This window comes from Centruroides sculpturatus, unplaced genomic scaffold (assembly GCF_000671375.1).
Source record: "Centruroides sculpturatus isolate CEXI.00-Female unplaced genomic scaffold, Cexi_2.0 scaffold250, whole genome shotgun sequence".
Taxonomy (NCBI): domain Eukaryota; kingdom Metazoa; phylum Arthropoda; class Arachnida; order Scorpiones; family Buthidae; genus Centruroides; species Centruroides sculpturatus.
In genome coordinates this window covers 490,337-503,088 of record NW_019384557.1, presented here as the reverse complement: position 1 = coordinate 503,088, position 12,752 = coordinate 490,337, and the positions used below count along the sequence as shown (strand labels likewise).

Genomic DNA, 12,752 nt, shown 5'->3' with positions numbered 1-12,752 from the left:
TTGAATAAAATTATTGACACGTTTCAGACTTATTTATTCGTATTTTAAGTAATTTTTAATATTTTCACGCCATTACTTCACACGTGGAAACTGCATTTGCTATTTTATTGTTTATTAACATTGATATTTTCGAATGTCAATAACAAACTCTAAATCTTTATTATCAATCGCAATTGTAAACATATGTCATGTAGAATCAATTTGTCCCTTGGATAAACAATACGTGATATCATATATTTGATTAATAGAAATAGTACTGTACTGCCTGCTCTAGTATTGTACTTGATGAAAGTGTTGAGAAAGTTTCAAATTAATAAATTTTTATTAAAGTGTTTGGAATAAAAAAAAAAGAATTGTTTACATTAGTTAGATATAGGCCAACTTACGTATAAGGGCAAACAATTTAAAATATTTTAATATGTAAATGATATTGCAATAATTGGAATTTTTGTTTTTGCTGTTTTTTATATAGGCCTATTTGTTAAATGTTTAATCGATATAAACATTTCAAAAGAAAATTATCGATTTTATTTTATATCTTCAGTTTTAAAAAATGGGGAAAACGAGAGAAATTAAAGATTTTGGTTTTTATATGAAAGTAAAATTCAATTTTCTTCCAGGCTATTACTCCGTTACTTTAATTAATCATACCAATATGTCGGCCATTTATTATAAAGTTTAATTGTGTACAATTAATTTTATTCGTAATATATGCGCTAAATCTCTAAACGATGAAAAGTTAAAGAACACATTTCAAGAAGCTAAATATATTTTTTATAGCCGGGAGTGAAACGAGCTGTAAATAGATATAATTATTAACACCAGATGGCGACACAAATGAGTAAAAAACTAAGTTTTTTTCTTCCAACGGTATCAAGTTTTACAAATTTTTCTTTCATTCCTATTCATTGATTAACGTATTTGATCGACATTTAATTAAACCAATCAGCAAGTTCTTTTTATTAATTTAAATAATATTTGTCAATACGTTATAAACCAATAAAATTTCTTTTTATTTTTTATATATAAAATAAATTATTCATTAGAATTATCAATATATGTTATTACGTTCGCGCACGTGATTTATTAAACGAGTTAATATTTATGAAAATAAAATTGTTTATAAATATCGAATACATCATTGATTAAAAATTCATTTTGATAAAATAAAAGTTTCGGAGTAATTTTATATTTCGTAGAATTCATTAAGAATTTAGAAAATTTTATTCGAATAAAAATAATTTTTTTGGTATTATATACGAGTATAAATGAGTCGATGTTATAATTTTAAGAGAATATTTTTAAATAAAAGAGAGCTTAATGAATAATTCGTGGGCGAAGCATTGATACTGTTACCATGGCAATCATATTTTCAATTATTGATCGGTAAGGTTAAGTGGTCGCCATTTTGGCGTCTGGTTCCGCAGCAGACGTCAAACAGATGTGTGTTTCTTGAAAAATAATAAGTCCCCCCAACGTCTTTCAATTTTTAAACATAATGAGAATGTTTCATAAAGGTGAGTAAACATTCGATTGATGGATTCATTCAGATTGTATTTAATGTCGCCATTTTGTATAAAGGATCATTTAGATTGTCCGCAAAGTACCGGAAATGTATCAGTATTTAAAGTTATAAACTCACTTGTGGTTTCGCTTACGTTAATTTCTAACATTTTTCCTTATAAAATACACAATAATGAAGAAGTTTGTTCATATTTTAGTATTATAAAAGTATTAAAAATTACGATGATGATTACGATAAATTACAAAATTACGACAAAAAATTACGATAAATTATGATTTAGTTTAGTCCTTTTTATTTACTCCTTTATTCACGGGCGGATCTAGGTTTTTCGGGGCTTAGGTCTTATTAAGTCCAATGGGGCCCCATTTTTTGTTAATACAAATAATACTATAAATTATCTTTATTATTATTAATATTAACTATACGATAACTGCTCATTGTTAATGAAAAAGTATTAAAAATTTATGATAATACAATTTTTGTGGGCCCTTGACACTTGGGGACCCATGGCTTAAGCCCTATTAATCCCTATGTAGATCCGCCCCTGTCTTTACTCCATTCTTTTTACTAAAACGGACGTAATGGATGTTAATCCTCATCAGTTTATTAAAAATCTCCCAAACAATAATTATGCTATACGGCTATACGGATAATAATATCTGATGTTGATTTTTTTACAGTTTCTGCTGTATATTTTATACAAATTCTGCAGAGCGGATAATTTATCGTAGATATTATTGATTAATGCGTCAATTTTGCCGGTTTCTTCTGTATACTTGCATCTATATTTTACAGATTTTTCTCCGGCAATTCTAAATTTAATCTCAAACTTATCTACTTTTAAAATGAGATGAACTTGAATGAATATGATCGAATTGTCGGAAGATGTGAATTTTGTCATCAGGAGGGACCCGGATTCGAATTCCGAGTAGACGTTAATTATTTTTTATTGGATAGTATTAATTGGAACATTGTTTTTCGTCTCTGTCTACGATAGCTGATTAAATTGCGAAACACTCTTGCCCTTATGAGCGAAACTGAGTCCGACTATTGTGTTAGTACCCTGTAAAATTGATCGTAGTTCAGATCTTAAAATAGTAACGTAGTATATTGGAGAACAGTATGATCAAACTGTATTACGAGCATTAAGTTCTGATGGAAGATTCGAAATCTTAGAATCTTTATCATCGCAATAACAAAACATTGAACAGAATAGTGTTTTCGGCTATCATTATAACTATTATTTAGTTTAAAAGATATAATACAAAGATGCAGATACTTATACAGTAGACTCGATAATTCGGCCATTCGTTGTACATAGGACGCCAAATTTGCAAGAATGCCGGATTACTGAAAGTTATAGGCCTGAAGGCAATGAATGATGTGACCTGTCATTCTTCGCTACTGATTCCTTTTGTTTTGGAGACAGACGGCAAATAATGAAGCGTATTGACATACAATAATGTGCAAATAAATGATTTCTTTGCATATTATTGTATGAGTTTATTCTTGGCTCTGTATTAGTACAGGCAAGAATAAACTCATGTTTTAGTCTTCGTCTTAAAATTAAAACTAAATAGATAATTAGGGACTGTAGAAAGCCAGATTCTTCTTCCGTCTATTACAATAACTCCTTTTATCCGCATAATATTAAATTAGTTTCATTCAGAGACTTGGTAAAAAGAGGCTTACACATATGTTTTAACATAAGCCTAATTGATATGCTGCGGGAGATTCATCATATTACTTTGGCACTAAAACACAGTGGTTATAATAAGTAACATATTAAGAATCTAATCAATATTCTTTACGACGACTCGCTTTAACATCAAAGAAAAATAAATACATTTTACTAACTTAAAATATTGTATAACATATATGTACTGTACAGTACAGTTCACCATATGAATAATATACACAAAAAGATAAGTAAAATAAAAAATAAAAAAAACCCAAATGTAACCGTTAATTTATTATATTAAATGGAATGAAAAAATCGTTACAAGGTTAATAATCTGTCTACCAACTTTGCTCTTAATTAATTCATATTATTTCAGATGCATGTCAAAAGATCTTAGCGCTAGTATAAATACAAGGTAACAAATGTGACATTGTAAAATTAAGAAGCACATAACTTTTATTAATATATTATTTTGTATTTCTGAATAATTACATAGTGAAATTGGATGAAATCGGATTATAATAAAAAGTCAGAAACAAACTACGCTATTTGCAAGGAAATATATCATATATATGTAGAGTTGAAAAAATCTCACTATTAGAATTCACTGCATCATTATGCTATTTTCCACATCTGTATTTGTAATATTAAACTTATTATATTTTTTATTTTTTAATTAATAATGTTATTTTAATGCTCTTATTCTTTTAAACGGATTTAGAATATTCTCTTCTAAATAATTTTTTTGTTTTAAGTCGATGCTCATTATTATGGTAGTTGAAAATGTTTATTTCTTTCCTCTCTCTCCTTTTTATAATATAAAATCCTGGATGTAGTGAAAGTTTAAGATCTAATGTATTTATTTGATTAAAATAATATCAGATGTTACGAAATATTTACAGTTTATTCACTCCTACTCACTCCAATTATTCTATTTTTAGAAAGAAGTATTGTACTACTATAGAATTTAATCTTCAGAAACCTAATACCTATCGTTCACTTTTTAATTGATTTTGAACTTTTTACTCTATTTTGAAGTATAATAAATGCTTTTTAGTTTTGTAATAAAACAATACCTACATTATACAATATCTAATTTCATGACAAATAAAAATGAACTTTAAATATATTAAAATATTCAACGTATTAAATAATTTAACAGATTGACATTAATTAATAACAAATGCACAATAGAATACAAATTTTACTGTGAATATTAATATAAACACAGTAATTGTCGTGAGACATAAAGCAGATACGTTTATTGTTGTTGTGTTTTAGACTTTTTTATTTTATGATAAGAGTCAAAAATACAAGTTTAATAAAAATGTTTTGTATTACTCTTGAAAATATAACAACCTTTTACTATATTAAATTAATAAAAAAGTTAAAAGTACTATCAAAATTCTACTTTCGTTAATTAATAATTTTCACTCGTTTTTTCACATTTATGTAATAACATACGAATTTTTTTTTATAATTTTGAATAATTAAATAAAATATACGAATAAAGAGCCGAATTGACATTATTTATATATTTAACATTTAACAATAATTTAATAGTATTTTTGTATATATAATTAGGCCCTATACAGTAAATCTACCTATGAATTTATATTGTGACTTTTTCTGTTGTATTGAAATATAATAATTATTATATTAGTAAAAAGTGTTTTTTAAATGATTTTTAAATATGTAACAGACTAATGAAAGGCTTATCCAAAAGACGCCATATTTAAGCTTGCCCGTAGTACTAAATGCTCTAGCCACGATACATTATAAAGGTCTTGTTATATTAATTATACTCAGATTAAGCTGCGAATAAGTCATTTTACTCGTTATAGGATTTTTATATAATCAAGAAATGAATTATGAGAAATCCGAAATTCGATTTCTCTTTAGGTTTTTATGAGTTTTCTCGAAGAGAACGGATCGACACCTTAACTGTTAAAATCGCAATTATGTATTATTACGACATTGTGTTTTTGTGTAATGTACTTAAGCGAAAAATTTATTTTATTCGAATTGGTACATTTACATGAGCAATTCGAGTTGTCATTTCCAAAACTGCGACCGGAAAATAACATTTTAAAATGCTTGGAAGCCTTTCGAAAGTAAGAATTTCTGCTGAAATGCAATAAATCTTTCGAACTTAATAATAATAATAAATCATTAAATTATATTTTTAGGGATATTTTTATTTCTTTTAAATATAAATATTAATAAAAACTATATTAAATTTGAACAATAAAATCGTTTAATATGAGAGTATTTAGTATGTTGAATGCAAGTCATCCAAATTAAGTAATCTTATTATTTACTATATATTAAATAATAATGAATTACTTGAATAAACTTAAGGGTTTTTTTTATTACTTTTTATATTGTTTTTATTTAAATAACATTTAAGTATGTATACGAATTTTCGTGGACTTCCTGGAGAATGCCGCGGACCCCTGGAAAGTTGCAAATGTTCTCCAGGAGGTCCACACAGTTTGAGAAATCTTTTCTACTTCAACTACTTTCAATCCGGAAGTCAGTCGTAATTTTATATTGATCTAGAAATTTAAGCCACATACGACCTTATTATGTAGTTTGAGTAAACTCGAAAGTTTGCCAACTCGAACTCTATGTTAAATATAGTTTAACTCATCATTCGTATTCAGCAAGAAGTTTGTCAGTGTTTTTATAACTCTAAAATTAATTCATTTCGAACTTAAGGATAAGACCTTTGTAAAAGAAAGTTCGATTGGATATTTTCGTCATGCAGCTAAAGATATTTGAATATTTTTTTTACATTTAGTTGATATATTTTTTATTAATATTTATAAAGAATTTTAAAATAAAGTAACTAACTCTGAGAACTCGAAAAAATCAAATTATTTTTTTTTATTTAAGTTCTGTCATTGTTAAAACTCTGTTTTGTTCTTTATACAGTATTTTATTTTTTATAGAAGCTTTCTAATTTTGTAGTAAAGTAAAATATTAAAGCTGATTTCACTATAGTAATTAAAGCGGAGAGTTAGCGAAGCTTTTTCTATGAGGCTTACAGAATTGTGTTCGTTCTCAAAATTTAATAGATCGATTTTGATAAAACTCTGCCATTTTCCATTGAGACGAAAAATCCAGAAATATAATGTGGGTCCATTTAAATTTAAAAAATTCAGCAACGAATCGCTTAACTTTCCCAGTAACATTTAAAATTCTGGTGGCGCTATCTGTTATGATATTTCATTAAAAAACTGTTTACATTTTTAATTATTACAAAATGCCTAAATTTGAGGGTAGGGCTAGATTTTATAAAAAAATTGTAAATGCTAATAACGAGTAAAATCGTCATTAAATCCGACCCTACTCGAGGTATGACACAGGACCACTCTTTATCTCACCACTCCGTCGATCTTAAACCATCAAAATTTAATAGCATGAATCTTTCTAATAAACAAACCTTCTTGCAAAATTTCAGAAATTTTCGAAAGCACCGGAGTTATTAAGCTTCAAAGAGGGTAAACAAAATCGTGCTACACAAACACACACATTAACATCCATACATAGAGAAGAAAAAAACTGAATGTTTTTGCATTTTTCGACGTTTTAAGGTGCTCTAAGTCAAAGATGTAAAATCTTCGGGGGGTCATTTTTTGAACGATCTCCATACTTTCCTTTTGTTATCTACAACAGATCCAGAAAAGTAAAAATGGGAGTGCACAACTTCGTTTTCGATATACAAAGGTATGTCCATACTCCCTGATGCAAAGAGCGCACCTAACGGAATTTAGGCCTAGGGGTCAAAAATAAAAATAGCATTGCGTGCGCCTAACGGAAAATAGGCGCGAAAAATGAACAAAACACAAGAACAAAGCAATCGATGGCGATTGCTTTGTTTTTGGATCGTCTCTCCGTACCTGGCCAGTGCAAGGATCATGTCTCCCGTGGCCTTCATGTACGAGGATAGCTTCTTTTGTGGCGGCAAGTGCAAAGTTCATCGGGTACAGTACAAGGATTGCCTCTTCCGTGTCTAAAAGGTGCAAGAATAGCTTCTTTCTTTCTGGCTCCGCTTCAATTCTATTGCAATACGACAAAGTCGCGCGATGTCCTAGTATATTAATTATCCAACGAGAAAGTAATATTGATTTTATTATTTATTATTCATGCCTCAATTTGCTATAGTAAATTTTTGAAATCGAGAATATTAATAATGAACTAATTTCTGTTGGACAAAATTACGTAATATGAAATGGAAGTTTAAAAACATCATTATAACGTTTTATAAACTTCACAACTTCTATTCAAATAACGTATAAATTTATCTGAAATATTAAAAAAAAAAACTATTACTATATAGTAAAATATCTTACAGAAAAATATGTCGATAGTTTTAGTTTTATTCGATGATATTAGAATATTCATTTTATTTTTTAGTTTGTTATCATTTAATTTCTTTATAGTTTTTGGATTATATTCAATAGACTATTCCTTTGTTTCCTTTTTGAAATATATACTTAGTTATTCAGCTTAATAAATAATTTATTTTCTGTAATATTGACAATAATATAGCTAGGTTTATTTTTCAGAATTATTTGGATAGTTGTCCATCTAAACATTATCATAAAACGTTCTGCTTGGAACACCATATCCATAAATAAATTCTTTAACAGACATTTTCCACCCTGATGGTTAAAGCGACGTAAAGTACTTCCCCCCACGTATTAATGATTAGAAAATTATTTTTTATTTTTCTTGCAATTATTCAGAATATAATATGTAATAGCTGATAAAATTATATATAGTAATTATTTTTTGTAATGATATCGCAGAGTAGACTGTAATAGCGTCAGAAAAAATGTTTTGTTTAATTTCAAAATTTAATTTTTAATAAAGATTTAGGATGTATAACTATAAGAAACGTGGAATTTAGTATTCGATATGCTAGTATTTTTTTTCTTTAAATGATGATTAAATATCCGATAAATTCTAGACTCACAAGTCAGCATCACATAGCTGACTAGATATTTCAAGAAATATTATCTCAATGTCAGTTACACAGAAATCTTCTTCTTACACAGATACAGTCGAACTTTTTTAAAATTAAATTTATTTTACTAACACTTTTAAATTTTCAGCCTGACAGGAGAAAAGAAAAAAGATGATATATTAGCTTTAACTAGTAATGTTCTTTACTAATAGATATCTAACATTTGATATATGTATCATGTTGCTGGACTAATAGATGAAACTTAGTAACGTATTAACCGATAAAGATAATTATTAATTACATCATTAAAGATATTGGTGACGAGAAATTTCAAATTACATTAAAATTATCCTCTGAATATATTTAAATTTTGATTAAAAATTAGGCGTACTTGTAGATATTTTTAATATGTTTGTTTTTTTAAACAATTATAATTGTACTGTTATTTTAAGAATTGTTTGTCATTCACATTTCAAATGCAAAATAAATTTAATGTGCGACAAAAACTATTCCAAATTCCATATAACAAAATCATTTTTCGAAGAAATGACAAATTTCATTACTATTACATGTATAAATATCAAATTTAGCGCATATATAATCAACATATGAAACCGTAAGTTTTGCTATAACCTGTTTTTGTATGCGTTAAACAGTCATTTTTTAAAATTATTTTTATTTATATTTAATTAATAATGAAATAGTAAGATAAAAAAATATTTTAATTTATTAGATAATGTAAAGTTTTAGTGAGCATTTGGTGCTGTTATGTTAGGGGAGACCGGGGCAACTTCGGCATGCGGGGCAAGTTTGTCAAGCGCATTTTTTTTAAAAACAAATTAAAAGGAGACTTTGGTTATAGGTTAGGCAGTTGAGTTTTATTGGTGGCTTGTTCAGTGTAGTGTTTTTATTGTTCTCCAACAAGCGTAGTTGAATTATCAAGCAAATTTTCATTTTCGTTCAATTCCATATAATATTTTTTTTCCATTTATATTGAATTGGCAGGTTTTGTTATAATTCCATGATAACGAAAGTTACTTTTCCTGTTAGAAGGATGTAACTTCAACTTATTCACGTGGCCAGATCGTGGCTTGGCATTCTGTTCTCAGGGTTGTACTTAATGTTTCGAAATCATGACTAGCGGGGTAAGATCGGCAACATAAAGCCACATTAGAAGCAAAGGATAAAAATCAAACAGATGATAAATGAAAACATGTTTGCATTTGTTATTCATGTATATATGTCTTTGAACTTGCATTTCGTTGTAATAATATTAAATGGGTGTTGGATTTGTATTTCTTTGTTTTAATAGTGAATTCCAACTTATACATTGTTAATAACATAATTTTATATACGTGCCTATCTTGCCCCATTACTGTTGCCCCTATACCAGGGGCAACTTTAATAAAAATAATTAAAATAATTACAACTTTACAAAAAGAGAGAAGTTGCCGATCTTGCCCCTATACCCGGGGCAACTTCGTCAATTTCTCTCTTCTTGTAAAGTTGTAATTATTTTAATTATTTTTATTTCCAAACTGATTTTAACCAGTTCTATAGTAAGGTAACATTCCAATAGACAATATGCAAAGCTTATTTTTCAGTTTACAGCAGTATTTATTACACAAAATTTAAGTAAAGCTTAACATGCCGATCTTGCCCCGGTCTCCCCTACTTTAAACTATATAAATTAAATATACAGTACATTCGAAATTGTAGATTGAATTATTTTAATTTATTTCTAATGTATTACGTATTTTACTCGATTCAATTAAAATTATTTTTTATTAATTATAAAACATTATACAATAATTTTTAAAGAATTCGAAAAATATTTCATTAACGAATTACTTTCCCATAATTGCTACAAATAGAATCTACAATAATTATTGAGGAAGTAAGAATTCACCCTGCAGGAAAGACATTGTGATGTTTCATTTCGAATGAGATACACGTCGAAATTAATTCATCTCTTCTATGTTAGGACGACATTTTCGATTTCAAATATTAAGTAAAGCATCATATTTGTAGCTATCGAATTACGTTAAGCTACACGAACGTGATTAATGTCACGCATGCTCATTCATATCATTTTGCGCGCATGGAAGTACACCAATGTAGTATGAGGATAAAATAAAGCCCAATTTTATTACTCGTATTAATAAAATTATTTTTCTTACTAATTTGATACAGTTATTGAATTTTGCCAGTTTCATAATAATCATATTTTATTCTGTTAACCGGCTTTTGAACCCAATTGTTTCTCTCTTCTTTATTACTCCTTTTGACGTCATCTGTCACCTTAGTAACTAAAATGTCACTCGTCTGTAGCAGATGCTTTGGAAATCAACGCCTACATATACTGCTTGAATATAACAGATTTTTCTGTCATAGAAAGGATGGACCTAGATTTATTTTGGAATTCGTAAAGTCATAGAACTGTAGGCGAGTAAGTTTTAAAATAACGTATTTACGTGAAAGAATCTGAATCAGCTATTATTATTCATAACAACTTTTGAAATAAAAGAAAAAAAAAATATATATATATATATATATATACGTATATATTGATCAAGTAATGGAATTTAAAGCATGAAGATAGAAATAACTTGATATTTTTAGCGTTGTGATTGATAAATTGAAGTTTTATGTGAGGGTTTTCTGTCCTACCTTTTACACATCTGAATGGTAAATTAATCGATAAACGAGTTTGTAAATTCATTAAGCGTCTAATATTGTAAATTTCTCCTATTTATTTTTTTATAGGTTAGAAACCCTTTATTTTGTTTCAGTTATTTTTACTTGAAATGCATTTTTGATTAATAAGAATATTACGACCGTAGTAATATTTTGACTACAACTTGATATAGAAGAAAATTAATACCGATTCAAAAAGGGATTTTATAGGGGGAAAAAAACAAAAAAAATTATTTAAATGTCATTGACTAAAAAGGAAATTTTAGTAAAATGAACATATTTAAAATTATTTAGAAATTTAATGAAGGAATTAATTAAACAATGCACCATCTGTTGTTTGAATGAGTTAGATTTAATGCTGTTATATTAAAGGAATAAGATTTATTCTTTGATTATAAAATTCAATAACCTGATTTATTTATAAGAGTTAAGGAAATTAAATTATTTTGAATGTTATGTAGAAAAAAAAACTGTTTACTATTAAAAATATTTGCAAAATAAATTGATATACAGTATTTTTTGAAAGTTTTCTATGGTTAGTTATAACTGAATTTTTTGCTTAAGAAATGATAAAATGCTTTAAAAATAACTCAAAAATTATAGTTTAGTTTTAGAAAAATTGAATAATGAAAATGATTAAACACGGAGGAATTTTTAAAATATTTTGAAATACATTAAGTTGTTTCTAAAAATTGCCAAGTCTTCTATAAATAGTAAATTAATATTTTTACTATTTTTTAGTAAATATAAAAATAAGATTTTTTAAAAATTAAGATAAATTAAAAATATTTTAAAAGAATATAGCGGAAAATTATTCAGAAATAAATTTTAAAATGTATTTTATAATTTTTGAAAATAAAAATAAAAAATTAAATGAAATTTCAATTAACGACGATAATATCGTAAGTAATTTATTTAAATGAAGATAATTTACGTTTACACATAAGTAATCCGAAAAAAAATGTCATAAAGTGACGAGACGAAAAACATTTCCTGATTTAAAGTACCAAAAAGTGATAAAATTCATAGCAGTGAGTGGAGATGATTTTTAAAAGTTATTTTTAAAATGTAAACGCATTATATGTTCTATTTTATCGTCCAGTAATTTTTTATCTGGTTTTAAATTTAACTGAAATATCCACAATTTTCTTCGAAAATTTAGATAAGCTATACTATACATTTATAAATGAAAAAATTACAACTTAACAATTTAATTATGCAATTTAATTCAAATTATTAATTGATTAATTACCATACTAAAACAATTATCTTCCTTTCTGTCGTCATATCATTAAGCTGACGACAGCATCGACATATTATTCGAGTTTATCAAAGTTGCAATTATGCATAATTTTAAAATATCGTATTAAATAATCTCTGTGTATACATATACAGATTTAAAAGACTATATATAATTTATAGATTTATTTGATTTCGTGATAAATGTCAACATATTTTTACAACTATTGTCATCAGTAATAAAAAAAAAGAAGCGACAATCGAATTTTTCCTAAATAACGCACATTTTAATTATTCCAAAATTTTATAATAATTTCAGCAATTTTAAATTGTCTTTTTATGAATTTTTCCCCTAATAACTGTAAATAAAATTTATCGAATATTAAAATACTTGTGTAATAATTTTTATCGATTTATACATAAATATTGTGGGCTATCAAAATAAGTCATTTAAGTGAGTAATTCAAAATACCATTCCTATAACAAGTACGTCATACGTATTACCAAATTCCCATCCCTCTGCAAATCATTCCACCACTAGCAGTATTTGAACTCGCCCAGGCTTGTGGATCAATAATTCTGAAACGACCTCTGTTAACATAGTAGAAGGGGACAAGTATGATGGCTGCCTTTAG

At 26.8% G+C, this 12,752-nt stretch overlaps 1 protein-coding gene across 1 annotated transcript in view; it reads left to right on the top strand.

Moving 5' to 3' along the window:
• Positions 1–1,364: 1,364 nt before the first annotated feature.
• LOC111623904 (synaptotagmin 1-like) overlaps positions 1,365–12,752 on the top strand; it is a 46,729-nt gene continuing 35,341 nt past the window's right edge. Inside the window, exon 1 of the mRNA XM_023366636.1 lies at positions 1,365–1,517. Within this exon, the coding sequence (XP_023222404.1) occupies positions 1,499–1,517 (19 nt within the window). The 5' untranslated portion in view covers positions 1,365–1,498. The remainder of the gene's footprint in view (positions 1,518–12,752) is intronic.